The sequence below is a fragment of the Leuciscus leuciscus genome, assembly GCF_965113295.1.
Source record: "Leuciscus leuciscus genome assembly, chromosome: 3".
Taxonomy (NCBI): Eukaryota; Metazoa; Chordata; class Actinopteri; order Cypriniformes; family Leuciscidae; genus Leuciscus; species Leuciscus leuciscus.
In genome coordinates, this window is record NC_138727.1 from 14,204,540 (window position 1) to 14,224,873 (window position 20,334).

General features: G+C 35.8%; 1 protein-coding gene and 1 long non-coding RNA gene across 9 annotated transcripts in view; one reads left to right on the forward strand and one right to left on the reverse strand.

Annotated features, from left to right (window-relative positions):
• Nucleotides 1–10,640, forward strand: part of micu3a (mitochondrial calcium uptake family, member 3a) — a gene marked incomplete at its 3' end in the record, with an annotated part of 35,490 nt that extends 24,850 nt beyond the window's left edge. For 5 of the 8 annotated variants that reach the window (XM_082164774.1, XM_082164778.1, XM_082164776.1 and 2 more), the window contains 5 exons: nt 1,799–1,970; nt 7,962–8,070; nt 8,581–8,738; nt 9,184–9,248; nt 9,999–10,640. In XM_082164774.1, coding sequence (XP_082020900.1) covers nt 1,799–1,970; nt 7,962–8,070; nt 8,581–8,738; nt 9,184–9,248; nt 9,999–10,005 — 511 coding nt within the window. Of the gene's footprint in view, nt 1–1,798; nt 1,971–7,961; nt 8,071–8,580; nt 8,767–9,183; nt 9,253–9,998 lie in introns of those variants that run through there. The other 3 variants (XM_082164775.1, XM_082164781.1, XM_082164777.1) reach the window with 2 other exon arrangements.
• LOC309495166 lies at nt 1,998–5,303 on the reverse strand. Its single transcript, XR_014204574.1, has 3 exons — nt 3,784–5,303; nt 3,718–3,748; nt 1,998–3,682 (listed from the first exon to the last, which is right to left on the reverse strand). It is a non-coding gene; the product is annotated as an uncharacterized lncRNA (long non-coding RNA).
• Nucleotides 10,641–20,334: the final 9,694 nt, after the last annotated feature.

The window sequence follows — 20,334 nt, forward strand, 5'->3', positions numbered from 1 at the left end:
TCTTCTGTGTCACATGATCCTTCAGAAATCATTCTAATATGCTGATTTGCTGCTCAAGAAACAATTATCATTAGGTTGAGGACAGTTGTGCTATACTTAATATTTTTGTGAAAACAGTGATACATTATTTTCAGCATTCTTGGATTAATAGAAAGTTCAAAAGAACAGCATTTATTTGAAATAGAAATCTTTACATTATCAGTTTAACATTATCAATGTTTTGCTGTTACTTTTGTTTAATTTAATGCATTCTTGCTGAATAAAACTATTAATTTCTTTAAAAACAAAAAATCTTACTGATCCAAAACTTATGAATATATTAGTAAATGTAATATGTAATTTGTTATAAACAGTCACTTTAAGTGACAGGACATTTTGTTTGTACTTCTGGGGTGTAGCACTGGGTAGCCTTTTTTTCTCACAGAAATATATTTAGAATTTATTTAAAATTTAGAAATCCCATTGAAATACATAGAATTACATACAAAGCCATATTTAGGAACTCTAATATCATAAAGACATATGGCCATCATAGAAACCACCTGCAATACACCCTAGTAACAACATAGCAACATCCTGGCACACAAGCCCGACTCCAGCTGAGATGCAAGGTGGGCCGGAGGTGTTCTGTTAACAGTATCAAGGTTTTTTTTGTTTTTTTTTGCAAAAAGTAAAATTAATGCCATTTTCATTTTTACTCATAACAGATTTTGTAACAATTTTAGATATATTAATTTATAACAAAAGGGGCAGGTTTTGAAAGGGACTATTAGTAACCCAGCTATACTATTTTTAGAAGCACACATTATTGTTTTATGCTTCTATTTAGAAAATTCTGTCACAAATTCAAAAATATATATTTTTTAATGCTTCAAAATTAATATCATGTCAAATATTACCATTATAAATTGGTGTTTGAGGCAGGGAATAAAATGCTTCAAAAAACAAAAATGAATTATTTATTTATAAAAAATTTGCAGAATGTAGTAAAAAACTGGAACAAACTCAGATTTATAAGAAAGGAATAATTTATGATCTGATTTATGAATCATGATTTATGATATAACCATTGAATTATAAGAAAAATAATGCAGTATGTTTCTAATAATTCAACGACACAGAGTAAGTTATTCCATGTATAGGCTATGGTTACCAAGCCTCAAGACACTGTTAATGGGCCCTATTTTAACGATTTGAAACGCAAGTTACTTTGTGGGCGGATCTCGGGCGCTGTTGCTTTTGTCCATCGCTCTTGTGTGTACCTGTAGGTCTAATTTCTCTCATCCCATTTAATCTCATCCCTAGCCTCCATTGCTAATTCCAAAACGTAATTTTAGAGCTAGAAATGTAGGCTTGAACTATTGATATGCAAACTAATGCAGTTATTAGAATTTCCTGTCTCTCAAAAGTGTTCGGCAGCTGTGTCTCAACTAATAGCAAAGCTGTAAGTTTAACTGCTTCAAAAACAGCGGTGGTACCACCTCACTACTGAGAAATGTCATGTTTTGCAGGTGTAAAACTATTTTATTGATAAAGTTGCAGGATGGTGCTTACAACAAGGATTCTGTGCGTGTGACATTTCCATCTATGTGTCTGTGTTTATGGGAGAGAGAGGTACATTTGTGATAGGTTGTTATTTCGTGTGGGGCCATGGTGGGCCAAGCTCCTGATTGGATGGGCCAGGCCCACCCTGACTCCCTTGTGGAGCAAAAAGCAAAAATTGGGCAAAAAGCTAAGTTGTTTAAATTCCTTAGCGGTTTTAATTCTTTTACTCTTATTGCGGTCATTGTTCTTTCAGATTCATGGATAACCTGCAAACTGAGATGTTGGAGATTGAGTTCCTGACCTATTCCAATGGCATGACCACCATCAGTGAGGAGGATTTTGCGCGAATCTTGCTGCGCTACACTAACGTAGAGGATATCCGCAGCTATCTGGAGAATGTGCGGCAGTGCATACCAGATGAGAAGGTAATGAGTAACGTCACCTAGCCGCTAACTTCATCTGAAAAGAAGGTGTAGGACAACTGTGACACCCATCTCCCCCACGCTCACACTTTCACCCCTTTAACTGACCCATGTTACCCCTTCTCTCAACAGCTTTACATGTACAAGAAGGTTACTTGTTCAAATCTCAATCTCAAATTCCACAAGGAAATGCATCATCTTAAAAATACTACAACAAATACATTTTGTCCACTCACATACATTTGTTCCATGTCTATAATTCTGTGATCCAGCCCCACAATGCACACATTCCCACACTTTGAGTAGTCATTCACCCTTGAGTGTGACACTTGCATGTAAACTGCCGTTTAGTCTTATAGTCCCTCTATTCTCACCTCTCCACAACACATGCGACTAAACCCTTTTATGCTGCAGACATCCATCTTTCTTTATATTACCATGTTTATTTAAGAACCAAGTGTCAAACCCACACTTTGCAGTAAAGTGGAACTGGACTTTCCTAGACTTGGTTGTTTTTATATCTTGTTTTTAAACATAATATCTCATGTTAAAATATCTTGACACAAATGTTATATTATGTGTCTCTTGGTGCATGGTTATGCTAATTATATTAATTCTTGGAAAAAAAACACAACAAAAAACAGGCTTTGTTCAAACTGCACATTAATCCGATCTTTAGGATTGACTGTTATTTTGTAAGTGATGAAATCTGATCCATTTGTTCAGATACTGTTGTCAATGCCCAGTATATCTACACTGATTAGTGATTACTGTAGTAATGATGCATTTGCTACAGTAAGTAATACGAGTAAATTAGTAATATAAGCACTGGAGGTATAATTGTATTCCACCGATTAATAAATAAGCTGTCTCAAATCACTCACCGGTGAGTGGGTGAAAATGTGTGAATTCGAACAGTTATAGACCAATGATCCAGTGTGACAACTAAGACATATGCCATGAGATATAATATTTGATAGTGGATTTTCCAACCACCTTTGAATGTGATTTGGATCAGGTTGGTAAAAAATATATAATTTATTGTTGTTTGCAGATTACAAAAATTCTAAATGTATCTGAGATGGATACACCCCCCAAAAAATGGATTTGTGCTACCTGTCTGAACAAGGCCAAAGACATTTGAAAAAGCATGCAAAACTTAATAAACATAATCAGATTTTTTGAATTGCTGTATGCAATTTGAATTGTAATGCTGTATTATGGCATGATTGCTGTTAAAATATATTAATATCTTTACTAACACAGAAATAATGATGATGGAGTCGAAGAAGGTCTTGTTAAGTGCACAAGTTGCAGAGCAAGTTCCAGCTCTATTACAGTGTACAAAAACTTCCTGTATTCTCTCTGTTATCTCTGTTTATCACACACTGGAAGAAACCAAAGGTTTGTCCCTGCCGGAGTGATCCGTCGCCCCGCAGTCCTTGATCAGATTGTGTTATGATTTGTTATTTGTATGTGTCATTTTGTGTTTCAATTGTTTTCCCTCTCTTTGATCTTGTGGTACATGTTCAAGAAAGTAAATTCACATTTACTTTCAACCAGCTAAAATTATCTTGTTCTGAGAGGCCTTCCAGCATTTTTACAAATTTATACTAAGATATACAGTGGCCCCCAAAAATTATTTGGTCACTTCATCCATACTTTAAATGTGGGAAACTACCGCAATATATTTCTACCTACCTATCCTATCCTACCTGTCCTGCCTACCTACCTATCTATCCTACCCTACCTGTCCTGCCTACCTATCTATCCTACCCTACCTGTCCTGCCTACCTATCTATCTATCCTACCCTACCTACATGTCTACCTACCCACATTGCACCATTGTGACGTCCCAGACCCGGCCCACATCTGGCACATGTGGAATGATGATCTGGCCAACATGCAGCGTGGAATTGTAGAGATTCGTGTGCTGATGGTTTTGATATATGTGTGTGTCAACGTAGGTTAAGTTTTTGTGCTCATGTTTGTTAAAATATTTTAACTGATTCTTATAATACTGCTGGATCTCATGCTGCAGTAACACAGGGTGTTTGTAGTATGAATGTATTAATGGAACAACATTATTGTTAGATTAAAATCGTCATTTTATGATGATTATAAAGCCATCAACAGGTAACCACCATCACCTGATCTCAGTTCACTTTAGCTTTCTTTGCTGCTGCAAATATGTTTAACAAACACACTGTCTCAGCAGCCAAAAAAGACTAAAGCTATAATAAGAGTTAAGAGCCCAACTAATGGAAACACTAATCACTGTTATCGTAACTTCTAATGAAACACATTAGAGTTAAACCCTTGTTAATTCTCAATAAAAACTTTTGTAGACGTCTGACAGAAATGAAGTCAATCTGGTTGTAATCAGTGAAGCTGGTAATGCTGTTTGTGGAGTTGTTTAATCCTCCTCTGCTGAGATCTTGAGATATTTAACGTCTTCTTTTATCTTCAGTTGATTTCATCTAAGGCTGTGGCTGAAGTCAGTTGTAGTTCTTGTGTTTCTGCTCGTCTCTTTTTCTGTTCTCTTCTTTCCTTCAGTGATTCTGCTTGTTAACAGGCTTATTAAGGCTGAGATGACTCAATATTAATATACACAGATTTTGTGGCTCAGATAAGGTCCAGTTCTGGTTTATTTCTTTTCTCTTGGCTGACATGTGGCATTGCTATGGCCTGCTTGTGGCCCAGATCTGGCAAACATGAGTGAGCCACCCAAGGGCCGTCATTCTACGCTGCATGTGGGCCAGATCATCTTTCCACGTGTGCCAGATGTGGGCCGGATCCGGGATGTCAAAATCTTGCTATGTGGGTATACAACGTCCCTGTCCTGCCTACCTGTCTACATACCTACCTGTACACCTACCAACCTACCTAATAGTTTACCTACCTGCCCTACCTACCTACCTGTCTGCCTACATACATGCCTACCTTACCTACTTACCATACCCTATCTACCTACCTGTCTGCCTACCTACATGTCTACTTGTCTACCTACCTACATGTCTACTTGTCTACCTACCTACATGTCTACTTGTCTACCTACCTGTCTGCCTATGTACATGTCTACCTACCTACCCTAACCTACCTGTCTGCCTACCTACATGTCTACTTGTCTACCTACCTGTCTGCCTATGTACATGTCTACCTACCTACCCTAATCTACCTGTCTGCCTACCTACATGTCTACTTGTCTACCTACTTACATGTCTACTTGTCTACCTACCTACATGTCTACTTGTCTACCTACCTGTCTGCCTATGTACATGTCTACCTACCTACCCTAACCTACCTGTCTGCCTACCTACATGTCTACTTGTCTACCTACCTGTCTGCCTATGTACATGTCTACCTACCTACCCTAACCTACCTGTCTGCCTACCTACATGTCTACTTGTCTACCTACCTGTCTGCCTATGTACATGTCTACCTACCTACCCTAATCTACCTGTCTGCCTACCTACATGTCTACTTGTCTACCTACCTACATGTCTACTTGTCTACCTACCTACATGTCTACTTGTCTACCTACCTGTCTGCCTATGTACATGTCTACCTACCTACCCTAACCTACCTGTCTGCCTACCTACATGTCTACTTGTCTACCTACCTGTCTGCCTATGTACATGTCTACCTACCTACCCTAATCTACCTGTCTGCCTACCTACATGTCTACTTGTCTACCTACTTACATGTCTACCTACCTGTCTGCCTATGTACATGTCTACCTACCTACCCTACCTGTCTACCTATCTGACCTATCTACCTACCTGTCTGCCTACCTACATGTCTACTTGTCTACCTGCCTACATGTCTACTTGTCTGCCTACCTACATGTCTACCTGTCTGCCTACCTACATGTCTTCTTGTCTACCTACCTACCTGTCTGCCTACGTACGTCTACCAACCTAACCTACCCTACCATACCTACCTACCTGTCTGCATGCCTACCTACATGTAAACTTGTCTACTTGCCTACCAGTCTATAGGTCTGCTTGCATACCTACCTGTCTACCTATCTACCTGTTTACCTACCTGCCCTGTTTACCTACCTACTTGTCTACCTGCCTGTCTGCCTATATGTCCTATACCTACCTGTCTAGCTACCTATCCTACCTACCAACATACCTGCCTACCTACCAACCTATCTACCTATCTGTCAGTCTGTAATGTATATAAAGAAATCCCATTACTTTTTAAGTGAAGTGTCCAAATACTTTTTCGCCCATTGTATTTGTGTGGGTTCGGTGTGCATATGTGCTTGGGGCAAAGTTTGTGTTTGAAATCAGATTGTCATGCTGCCCCTCTATAGAGGGTCACCTGATGTAGGTTTCTCCATGCCTGACTGCTTTCTTTTAGCTCTTTCCCAGTCCCATCTGAGGGATCTGTTTGTGTTGAGGGTATCAGGTTTTGGGGCCCCTTTGAGCAGTTTGTACATTTGGCTAGAATGACTTAACCCCCCTCTCGAATTCCCACAGAATAAACCCTAAACTCACTTGTATGGCATTTTATGGTTTTCCACCATGAGTACCAAGTCCTCAACACAATCAAACAAAAATTCAGCTTTAAACATCACATAAATCCTGACCTCAAACCTAACTCTCAGTTAAACCTAATGTGTAACTAGAACTATGTTAAAAACTAGTTTTAAGGTTTACGTGGATTACCATAGCTGTGACAACCCTTCCCTGTGTTTGTTTAGGGTATTTTCTACCTCATTACCCTTTATCTTCTTCTTTAACCAAAAAGCAGGTCTGTGTTAATACATCTTGACACCCTCAGGTGAAAGATTTAATCATAGATTTGGTTTGACAGACAGGAGTATATTACTGCAGGATTCTGTGTATTAAATAAAAAAAATTGAATATTGCGCACTCTCATGTCATACTTGCATGACTTTCTTTCTTCTGTGGAACACAAAAGAAGATATTTTGGATTTTGTCTAAAAGTATGTCAAAATATGTTTCACAGAAGAATGAAATGCAGGGCTGGAACGACATGAGGGGGAATAAATGATTGCACAGATTTCATTTTGGGGTTTTTAATGTAAAACCTTTAAGTTTTAAATGTACACTATTGTTCAAAAGTTTAGGGTCAGGAATTTTTTTTTTCTGAAAGAAAGAAATTAATACTTTGTATAATTAAGGACTCATTTAATTGATCAAAATTTCCTAAAGACATTTACATTGTTACAAACATTTCTATTTCAAATATTAAGCTGTTCTCCACATTGATAAATAAATGTTTTCCTCAGCACAAAATCAGCATATTAGAATGATTTTTGAAGGATCACGTGACACTGAGGACTGGAGTAATGATGCTGAAAATTCAGCTTTACCATCACAAGAAAGTAATTACACTTTAATATATGTTTTAAAAGAAAAAAGTTATTATAAATTGTAATAATATTTCACAATATTTCTGCATTTTTGATCAAATAAATGCATCCTTGGTACGCATAAGAGAAAATCTTACTGACCCCAAACTTTTGAGCGGTGTATTTAAGGGTTTTTTGGTGTTCTGATGCCAGTCAAATTGTAAGTTATCTCTTTGATTCCAGTCTATGATGTCATGCAGTTTGTTTTCGCTTCTCCGCATTCAGACAGGCTGACAATTTTATGACATTGTGCTGTAAAATGACTCATGCCTTTAATCGTTGCATGTATCATTGTATGCAGTGTGGCAGAGCTCAAAGAACTGAACATGCATCAGCAAACAAGCATGAGTGGCACAGAGTCTGATTTCTTTTGCATATATCAACATGTTGATTTCCTTCTGTCCATCATTGCATTACCCGATTTGCTCGAGAATGAAACGACAACGCCGCTTGTGTATTCTGCGTGATGTCATGTCTCTTACAGATCCTCTTTGAAATGGAATGGAATGTAACATCAGTTGATGGCAGCTCTGTCTGTTAGATTGGATGTCTCAGATTAAAAGATTTCTGTTTCTTTTTGCTCATTTCTTTCTTTTCATGACCAGGGCATCACCTTCGAAGAGTTCAGGTCCTTCTTTCAGTTTCTCAATAACCTTGAAGACTTTGCCATCGCCATGCAGATGTACAACTTTGCTTGCCGTTCCATTGGACAAGGTGAATGCATTGGGATTCACAAATACTAGCATTTAACACGTATATAAAATACACAGTGGGATCCAAAAAGTCACGAGACTACACAGAAAATCTGGGATTCAAAATCTAATTTAAACTATGATTTTTTTTTTTTTTTTACATTAAATTTTTTTTTTTTTTCAACTTTTCATTTGTTATGCTGGATATTTTTTCTAATAAAAGCATTTTGATTGAAACATTTTTCTCTTTATAGTGATCTCACGCTTTTTGGCCCCTCTGTAAGCCTATATAATTTTTCAAAACAAATTTTAATAGGCCTATTGGTTTGATTTGTTATCTTACTTAAGTGTGGCTTAAGGGTCCAAATACTTTACGTTCTACTCAAAATCTGTAGAGATTAAGAAAACTAAAATGAGCTGATCATGTTTAATTAGAAACAAATTTGCACATAATTTACCAGCACATTGAGTGTTTGTTTTGTAGAACAGATTCATTATATCTTCTGAATGTGTGTCACTCTCCGTCCTCCAGATGAGTTTGCTCGGGCGGTGTATGTCGCAACAGGCCTTAAACTGACCCGTCACCTGGTTAACACCATTTTCAAGATATTTGATGTGGATCACGATGATCAGCTCAGTTACAAAGAGTTCATTGGTATAATGAAGGACCGTCTGCACCGTGGAGGCAGGGTAAGAAAGAGGTGTAGGGGAAAAAGAGGTACATCATTCTTTACCTTACTGAGTTTATTACATCAGTTAGATACATTCTGATGTTTTGAGTGTAATTCAGGGAGGTATGGATGGGCAGTATCACTGCAACTATAGTGCCATCTAGTGTTCAGTAGCTATGTCTGTACAATGAAACCTCCCTGTAGGGTTTTTTAATCAACATTTAGGCCTAGTTCCTAAATCCGCTGTCAAATAAATATAACATTTTCTTCTGATATTGATCAATGCTAGCAGCGAATTTGTTTCTGCAGCATCATTTATTAATGAACATTTGTGATTTTTTTTTAAAGTTATTTTTCTTGGAATCCAATTATTGTTTATAGTTAATAAAAATAAAAATAAATGTTTTTTCAACTACTGAAGTAATGAATCATTCTCTCATTTTGTTTTTTTTTCCTAACGACAGGGCTATAAGGCTTTAGAGCGTTTCACTTCATTTAGATCATGTCTGAAGAAGGAACTGGCAGGCAGATAAGTAACCAACCAAACACACACACACACACACACACACACACACACACACACACACACACACACACATATATATATATATATATATATATATATATATATATATATATATATATATATATATATATATATATATGTATGTATAAAATGTATATATGTATATATAAACATGCTACCACTGTTTAAAAGTTCAAGTACCATTCAACAAGTTGATTTTTTTTAATCTTAGATTATTAAAATGTTTTTTTAAAGTCTCTTGTGCTCACTAAGACAAATACAGTTGCTCAAATAATTGTTTGAGCAAAATACAGTAAAAACATCAATATTATCAAATATTATTAAAATAATATAGCTATTAAAAAACTATTTCTATTTTATTATATTTTAAAATATAAATTATTCCTGTGATGGTAAATCTGAATTTTCAGCATCATTACTCCACAACCTTTTATAGTTGTGCCACTTAATATTAACCTGCAAAAGAATAGCATTTATTTTAAGTCAAATTTTTTTGTAACAATGTAAAGGTCTTTACCATCACTTTTAGTCAATGTAATGCAACTTTGCTGAATACAAGTATTAATAAAAAAATTTATTGGCCCCAAACTTTTGAACAATAGTTTGTGTGAGTGTGTATATATATATATATATCTTACTGTCTGTGTTATAGCCTGCATGTTTTTACTGGAAAATCTGATGATTTAATAAGTGAAAGTTTTTAATTGGTTCTTTTCCGTTTCCCCTTTGCACCAGGTGAACGAGGAATGTGGCTTTTATTTCTCATAAGGAAACTGCTCTGGAAATGTTTGAGAGAGAGAAGGCATAGTGCTAGAGATTCCATCATGAGATCTACCTCATCCTCTGTTGATCTTGAAACATTGGGAAACTCGGATTGGGATAGTGTCCCTGCATTCAGCGCTCTGCTCTGCATGTTCTAGTATCTACACATCTGCACGATCAAACTTTGTTCTGTAATCTGCTATTAATCTTGTTTGCATGTAACCTGGAGGACGGCCTTGTAACTGAGTTTCAGTTGGTAGAAGTTCAATTTTTGTATGTTTTGAAGTTACTCAAATGTGTCCAGGCAGGGTAAAGAGATAATTTTCTTGCAATTTAAATGGAGATGTTTTAAGCAGGATGAGCTACTCATTAAAGCCTTTTATTAATTATATTTATACTATATTGTACCTTGCATTTTATTATGCCCATTACAAACAAAACTATTAATCATATTTATTTATCGCTGTTATCTGTCAGGATTGTTTAAATGCGCCGAATTATACTGTGTGAAAAGGGTAATACTTTGTTATTTGTTTTTGAAAGAGATTAGTTCATGTAGCAATAATGATCATTGCCTTAATATAAAAATAAAATTAAAGTATATTTTTTTTCTCATACAATTTATTTATTTTTGAACAGGTATGGCTGTACAAAGATTGTATAAGGTTGTCTTGCCATCTAAGGCAATTAACTGCACAGTCTAAGCACAATAAGACTGTAATTAAAGTACTTGACAAATATAGACTTGAAATTCCATAACAATGTTATTCAAGTCAATAAAGTTGTCCATATGCCTATGATGAAAACACTGTGTTCAAGATTGTCTCCAATGATTCTGCATGACCTATAGGCCTATATTAAAATTTAATGTAGTCTGTAGGCTACATAGGTCCCTATTCGAATATTATTTATTATAATTAATATTATTATACATAAATATATCAGAAATAGGCTGTTTTCCTTTTTGAGACAAATATAGGTGAATCATTTCGATTTAGATCATCAAAATAATTCTGGAACTTAGCAAAGTCACACAAAAAATCGATACATAAGAACAACTGAATGAACATTTATGTTTTCATTAAAGGTTTGATGACTTTCGTATGTTACAATTTTATTTGCCCCGTGCGTGATTTATGAAACGTGCTGCTGACTGTATTTGGTTATTGAAGTTAGCTTAAAGACACATGTCTTAAGAATACAGCAAGTGTAGTTTTCAAAATTTTAACACATAGGCCTGTATTATGTGACAAATAGAATATGTAATATGTGACATTAAAAAACAACTTTCATTTTTGACGGAACCTTTACACAGAATGGGAGATTTCTCTCCGGACATTTGATAGTGATGTACCAATTCACGATTTAGAAGAAACAAATCAAATATGTTTATATTTATAATAACTGGTATTTTTATTTGTGTGTGTGTGTGTGTGTGTGTGTGTGTGTGTGTGTGTGTGTGTGTGTGTGTGTGTGTGTGTGTGTGTGTGTGTGTGTGTGTGTGTGTGTGTGTGTATTACATTGTGTCCGAAAGTCTAAAATGCTTATATATTACGTTTTTATTGAGAAACGCATATGCTCTCTCTTGATTGGTTGCTTTGTCACATGTTGTTTCCAGAGTTCGACGTGCATTATGGGTAACTGTATAGGTGACCATAATATACGTTCATTTATATTGTTTCTACTGTAAAAAAGAAATAGTGTTTGATGTTATTTAAGTTAAATATGCAACCTAAACAATGAACAATGTTAAAAAATCTACTCGAATGTGGTTATGAATGTTGTTGTTTTTCTCATCGGTGATAACGGTGAGCACATGTATGTGGAAATATATGTCTCATTTCAATAGAGAAATTGTGTCTACTAGTTGAACACCGATATAAGTCGATATTTGTATTAGTCACAAATATTTGAAGTGTTAGTGATTATGGAAATACCAATGGTTTAGATGTTACTTTCCTAATCGCTGTTTCATGTACTGTGCGATTGACCAACTAATGAACACCGTCTGTGAGACACCTAGTGTCAGAAGAGACTCGAACTGGGTTTGAGTTTTGAAGGTTAAGACTATACTTTCAGGGATCATTTCTATAGTTTTTAACTTGGAAGTGCATTTCTAAAGTGACGAGTCTCCCAACCCACGATGAAGAGCTTTGATACTCTTTTCTGAGCGTGAATCGGGTGTAGAGTAATGATTAACTTCATACGCTCTGCATCATTGATGAACGTTCCTTACTGTATTATATGGTAAGGAGGAAAGGGGTATGATCAGAGTGGTTTTTTTTAATCTGTTCAAAAATAGATAAAGTTTTATTACAAATTAAACTATTTAGAGACAAATATTTAGTCATGAAAGATTATTTGATCTGTCTTGTACTTAATTGAGTGACATACTTTCCGAGCAGAAAACAACAGTTTGTGTGCTTATAATTCTGTATGTTGTTAGATTTAACGTATAATCTGAAACATTAACGTAATGATTTAGCGATTTTTATATACTTGACCATCATGACTGATTTTTTTCTTATAGTATTAAAAAAAAAGTTTGCTTAATATTCACCTGACATTAGTCAATCTATCTAATTTTGAACACATTTAACACTAAAAATCCCATTGTTTCAGAATTCAGTGTCACGTTCTCTCTGTGTCGTTCCTACCGTCTGTGAGACATCTAGTGTCAGAAGAGACTCGAGCTGGGTATTGCTAATGAAGGTCAAGATTATACTTTCAGGGATCATTTCTATAGTTTTTAACTTGGAAGTGCATTTCTAAAGTGATGAGTCTCCCAACCCACGATGAAGAGCTTTGATATTCTTTTCTGAGCGTGAATCGGGTGTAGAGTAATGATTTATTTCATAAGCTCTGCATCATTGATGAACGTTCCTTACTGTATTATATGGTAAGGAGGAAAGGGGTATGATCAGAGTGGCTTTATAGAATTGTTAAAATAGAAAAAAAATCTCATTACAATTTGAAACATCAGGGAAAAAAAAAAACTAAAAAAAATATCATGAGCGAAGTGCTGATATATCTTCTACTGTAATAATTGACAAACTTTCCAAGTAGATTATTGTTACTATGCTGTATATACTGTATGTTGCTAATTAGATTAAACATATAATCTGAAGCATTAACGTAATGATAAAGCTATTTTTTATATACATAACCATTATGACTGATTTTTTTTCTCATAATATAAAAAAAAAGTTTGCTTAATATTCACGTGACATTAGTCAATCTGTCTAATTTTGAACAGATTTGAGACTAAAATCCCATTGTTCAGAATTCAGTGTCACTTTCTCTCTGTGTCGTCCCTACCGTCTGTGAGACATCTAGTGTCAGAACAGACTCGAACTGGGTTTTTAAAAGAAGGTTAAGACTATACTTTCAGGGATCATTTCTATAGTTTTTAACTTGGAAGTGCATTTCTAAAGTGACGAGTCTCCCATCCCACGATGAAGAGCTTTGATACACTTTTCTGAGCGTGAATCGGGTGTAGAGTAATGATTTACTTCATAAGCTCTGCATCATTGATGAACGTTCCTTACTGTATTATATGGTAAGGAGGAAAGGGGTATGATCAGAGTGGCTTTTTAGAATTGTTAAAATAATAGATGCATTTAATGTGTTATGGGAGATTTTAAAAGAAATTTAATTGGGAAGAGCATATATATCTTAAATAACGATTAAGAATTTGTAGTAGTGTTGAAAGCAGTAATTAGTATGCTGTAATTAAAATGTGTTATTGGTTTTAAACATTGACATTTTGAGACAATGAGACAATTTTTTTTTATTTGTTCAAGTTTTAATTTAGCTTTATTTTATGTCGTTTTTCATGATGACGTTCATATATCTGTGCTTATGGTTCTAACTTTCTGTGCGGAAAGTAAAGTTATTGCAGTTGGTTAGATTACAAATAATCTGCAGCAATGGCATTTTATGATGTTTTATTTTCGTATCTATGACAATGATGAGTGTGAAGATTAAGTTTGTATTTTATCAAGGAACCGTTCTGTTAAAATATTTTGACCTTGTAAAGCCTTTTTTTTTTACCTTTTTTTTATGAATATGTGTTTTATGTTTTGAATCAAATTTGATGCATCAGGCTCTTAGGGCCTTATAGCGTGATGGAAATATGGAGCTTACACTCAAGGAGGGAAAAAAAATATATGCAATTTTTGTTCAAAGATGAAATTCTGATAGCTTGTAAATCAATGAGATCGATGACAACAGTACAGCATCGATGTACAGCACTTACATAAAATGCATATAAATACCAGTTGTCACTCTGTATCTCCCAATAATACGTGTTAGTTTTATGATCAAAGCTCTGCAGTTTTAATTGTGAGGGGCTAAACATATAATCCACTGCCATAATGATGATTGAAAGATAAAGTGTTCCTTAAAGGCATGTTGTATCATTTGATACATTTTAACATGATTAGTATGAGCTATCAATTAGAGCGCAGAAAACATGTAGAAGATGTGCAAAACAGGTGGTAAAATTGTTATCATTGTTTCGTCCCTAAAGTGGCTAAAGGCATGAGGGCATAAATTATCAACATAATCTAAATTATGATGATAATTTAGATGTCTTAAAAATTCATGTATTCAATATGACAATAGGTTTTATAGAGGTAAACCATGATCCAGTGCGGTAAGTTAACTACTAACACACCTATGCGAACTCCACACTTACAATCATCCATAACACACCTAAAGTTCACCCAAAAATGAAAATGTTGTCATTAATTACTCACCCTGATGTCATCCAAACCCATAAAACTTTCTTTCATCTTCTGAACACAAATTAAAATCTTTTTTGATGAAATCTGAGAGCTTTCTGTCCACCATAGACAGCTATGCAACAACTTCTTTGACGCTTCAAAAAGTTAATAAAGAAATCATAAAACTAATCCATATGAATTGAGCAGTTTAGTTAAAAACTTTCAGAAGAGACACGATGGTTTTATATGATGAACAGATTTAATTTAAGCTTTTATTTACATATAAACATTAATCAACTCACACATCAGCTGTGGTAAACGGAAGCTCAAGCATGTTCGCTTGATGGCAATGAATCCCATTGATTCTTGCACGTCAAGCGAACATGCTTGAGCTTCCTGTTTACATCTTGTGTGTTTGAGATTCCGAAAGAACCAATGAGGTTCATTCTCGTGTTACGCAGCACGTTTGAGCTTCAGCAAGAAGAACCAATGAGGTTAATTCTCGTGTTACGCAGCACGTTTGAGCTTCAGCGAGAACCAATGAGGATCATTCTTGTGTTACGCAGCAACAAATCAGGTTTGTTCTTGCGCTAGACGTCTAGCAAGCTCGGTTCCAAGCGAGTTTTCATTGGTGCGTGATTTCACGCCTATATTGTTTTCCTACTAGATGTGGTTTATCTATCTTCTGTGTCCAATCCAAAGATCCAATCAGGAGCTGTAATAACTGTAATCACCATGACAACTCACTCACTCAACGTTGGCCGCAACCTCTGTGGGTCACGCAGGTTGTGTGTGTCATTCGCAACAACGCAGGCGCTAATCCATCTGCTAACGGTACCTGTTTCCTTGCTAGCGAAAATCATGGCGTGCTCAAAACCTGACAAAAAGAGAAAAGTCGATTCTGAAAATCGCGAATTTAAGACAGAGTGGACTGACAGGTGGCGGTGGGGAGCACAAAACCAATGTGTTTAATTTGCAACGAGACGGTTTTCGTTGTCAAGAGTGGTAACGTGAAACGTCATTATGACTCAAAGCACGGACACTTTGACCACAATTACCCCCATAAATCTGAGGTAAGGGCCAGAAAAATCAAACATCTGCAATCATCATACCAAGCAACATGCAGTGTAATAGTTAGACCCAACAAGAGCGTGCAACTGAAGCCTCATTAAGAGTGGCATGGGTCTTAGGAAAGCACAAGAAACCATTCTCTGACTCTGAGATTGTGAAGGAATGCATGAATGAAATAGCAATTGCCTGTTTGATGGAACTCAAGATGACATCATACAAAAAATAAACCAAATATCTTTGTCTGACTCCACTGCTGTAAAGCGAACTGAAGTCCTTGCTGATGATTTGCTTGACCAAGTCTGCAATAAAAAAGGCTAAATGCATTTCATTGGCTTTGGATGAATCCACAGACAACGCACAACTTCTGGTGTTTGTCAGATTTTTTGATGAAGAGAAGGGAGAATTATGTGAAGATGTGTTAGGCCTCACAGCCCTCCATGGACACACATGAGGGGATGATATATATGAAGCACTGATGCAGATGTTGAGATACAGAGAGATAGACCTGAAGCATGTTATTTCTATTGCTACTGATGGAGCTCCATGTATGACTGGAAGAGAGAGGGGATTAGTGGCACGCTTGAGAGCTCATCACCCTGACCTCATAGCATATCATTGCATAATTCATCAGATGGTTTTGTGTGCCAGTCTTGAAGAAAAGTATGCAGAGTTCATGACAACAGTAATGAGACGTGAACTTTTTGAGGGCATCATCTGCTCTGCAGCATCGCTTGTTGCGCTCATTCCTAACAGAGGTGAATGCAGAATTTGATGATTTGCTCCTCCACAACAAGCCGGCGGCTTAGTAAAGGCAAGGTACTGGAGCACTTTTGGACATTACGGAAAGAGTTGGAAACCTTTCTGTTGGATCAGAAGAGTGCAAAAGCAAAACAATTTGTGGAATTCATGCAGAATGAAGAAAACATATAAATTGTTGCATTTCTATCTGACATTGTTGCATTTCTGTCTGACATTACCTCCCATCTCAGTGATCTGAACATGAAGCTCCAGGGCAAAAATAACACAGTGTGTAACCTCACATCAGCTGTCTGTGCCTTTCAGAAGAAACTGGAGCTGTTCAAGTGTGACTTACAGCAGGACCTGCTTCACTTCCCAAAGCTTTTGAATCAAACAGCAGGAACACATCATCACCACAATCATGCTGAATTCCTGGACAAGCTGATTGAAAATGTCCAAACTCGCTTTGGAGATTTCCCTCTGGGAAAACAAGTCTTACTATGCATTGAAAATCCATTCCTTGTCAAAAACATCGCAGAATTTTCAACTGAAGCCCTGAAAATCTGCCCATGGGCTAGTGCTGCTTCTCTTCAAATCAGAGCCAATTGAGCTTCAGGAAAACCTTGCACTGCAGGAGTCTCTCTGTGACCCTACCACCTTCTGGACTAAGAAGGTCCCTGCAGCAGGTGTCCCTTTCTTGCAGAAGATGGCCCTTCAAATTCTCACCATGTTTCCATCAACATACTGTTGTGAGTCTGCCTTTTCAACCATGAATATGGTGAAAAACAAATACAGGAGCACCCTCAGTAATGAACACTTACATCCGTGCCTCCGCCTGGCCCTCACACCTTTTATGCCCAAGTTTAAAGAACTGGTGGCACAGAAAAGGTGTCACGTTTCACACTAATAAGGCCAGACCACATCAACTTTTGTACATAGTTTGAACGTTTTTGGGGACTTACCACCTTTTTTGTTGGACAAATTGGTGAGTGGACCTTTTAGGTTTCTAATTGAGTACCCCTGCTCTATAGCAATAAGAAAAGTGACTGAATTCTAAAACAAAAGGATTTTTAGTTTTAAATCTGTTAAAATTACACTTACCATAGTCATATATAAGAAAATAACCACAACAATGTCAATGCTTCAAATTACGTGATTAATCTAACCAATAACACATTTTATTAACAGCATAGTAACTATTAGTATCAATACTACCACAAATTCTCAAAAATTACTTAATAAGACAAATTAATCATCTGTGCTTCTCAGTCAAACTTGTTTTTAGAAATTCCCAATTTAAATTAAATGCAGTATCTATCATTATAACATCATTTAAACCACTCTGATCATACCCCTTTCCTCCTTACCATATAGTACAGTAAGGAACGTTCATCAATGATGCAGAGCTTATGAAGTAAATCATTACTCTACACCCGATTCACGCTCAGAAAAGAGTATCAAAGCTCTTCATCGTGGGTGGGGAGACTCATCACTTTAGAAATGCACTTCCAAGTTAAAAACTATAGAAATGATCCCTGAAAGTATAGTCTTAACCTTCATTAGCAATACCCAGCTCGACTCTCTTCTGACACTAGATGTCTCACAGACGGTAGGCAAGGCAAGGCAAGTTTATTTATATAGCACATTTCATACACAATGGCAATTCAAAGTGCTTTACATAGAAGAAATTAAAATAATAAAAAGAAATAAGAATAATTAAAACATTTTAGAAAAATAAAATAAAATACAGTAGGCTACTTATAAAAAAAAAGATAATAAAAAAATAAAAGTAAAATAAAAGAATATTATTATAGATCTTTCCTTCAAAAGGATTCCCTTAAGACTTAAATCTTTCAACCTTCTTTTAACCTTCAATCTTCTTACAACTTCCATCTATCAACTTTCCTTTAATTTTCTTTTCTCCCTCATTTACTCGCACGTTCTTTTCACTTTCTTTAGCATTGCGTTCACATTCTTTCTCAGAATACTGTTCTACCTTCAAACCCACATTAATACACATAACTTTCACCTTCTGAGTGGGCATTTACAGTTACGGGCTAAATGCCCTGCTGACCATAATTAAAACCCTCTCTGTCACCTTGCCTATAGTTTGATCTTTTGAAAGCAAAACAAACAGTCGGACGAACAGCGGCACAGTGCTCATTCAGTAAATGCATAGCTAAACAGAAGTGTTTTGAGTCTGGATTTGAATGTGACCACTGTGGGAGCACATCTGATCTCTTCTGGAAGCTGGTTCCAGCTGCGGCTGGCATAATAGCTAAAAGCGGACTCGCCATGCTTAGAGTGAACCCTTGGTATTTCTAGCTGATATGATCCTAATGATCTGAGAGATCTGTTGGGTTTATTTTCAGTGAGCATATCTGCAATGTATTGAGGTCCTAGGCCATTGAATGATTTATATACCAGTAATAATACTTTAAAATCAATCCTAAATCTAACTGGGAGCCAGTGTAAAGACCTGAGGACTGGTGTGATATGTTCATATTTCCTGGTTCTGCTCATTACGGTAGGGACGACACAGAGAGAAAGTGGCATTGAATTCTGAACAATGGGATTTTTAGTCTTAAATCTGTCAGGTGAATATTAAGCAAACTTATTTTTAATACTATGAGAAAAAAAATCAATCATGATGGTCATGTATAAAAAAATAGCTAGGTCATTTCGTCAATGCTTCAGATTATATGTTTAATTTAATTAGCAACATACAGTATTTACAGCATACTAACTATAATATTCTACTTCTAAAGTCTGTCAATTATTATAATACGAGATAGATCAATACATCTCTCATAACAATTTTTGTTTTTTATTTTAGATATATTAATTTGTAATAAATCTTTTGTTCAATTTTTAACAACTTAAAAAAACCACTCTGATCATACCCCTTTCCTCCTTACCATATAATATAGTAAGGAACGTTCATCAATGATGCAGAGCGTATGAAGTAAATCATTACTCTACACCCGATTCACGCTCAGAAAAGAGTATCAAAGCTCTTCATCGTGGGTTGGGAGACTCGTCACTTTAGAAATGCACTTCCAAGTTAAAAACTATAGAAATGATCCCTGAAAGTATAGTCTTAATCTTCTTTTAAAAACCCAGCTCGTGTCTGTTCTGACACTAGATGTCTCACAGACGGTAGGAACGACACAGAGAGAAAGTGACACTGAATTCTGAACAATGGAATTTTTAGTGTTAAATCTGTTTAAAATTAGACAGATTGACTAATGTCAGGTGAATATTAAGCAAACTTTTTTTTAATAATATGAGAAAAAAATCAATCATGATGGACATGTATATAAAAAAATAGCTAGATCATTTCATCAATGCTTCAGATTATATGTTTAATCTAATTAACAACATACAGTATTTACAGCATACTAACTATAGTTTTATTTTAGGAGAGTTTGTCAATTATTATAATCAAAAATATATAATTCCATATTTTACAACAATTTATATATAAGTTTCTAATAAGCATTTTTTTCTATTTTGAACTATTTTAAATAAACCACTCTGATCATACCCCTTTCCTCCTTACCATATAATACAGTAAGGAACGTTCATCAATGATGCAGAGCTTATGAAGTAAATCATTACTCTACACCCGATTCACGCTCAGAAAAGAGTATCAAAACTCTTCATCGTGGGTTGGGAAACTCATCACTTTAGAAATGCACTTCCAAGTTAAAAACTATAGAAATGATCCCTGAAAGTATAGTCTTAACCTTCTTTAACAAAACCCAGCT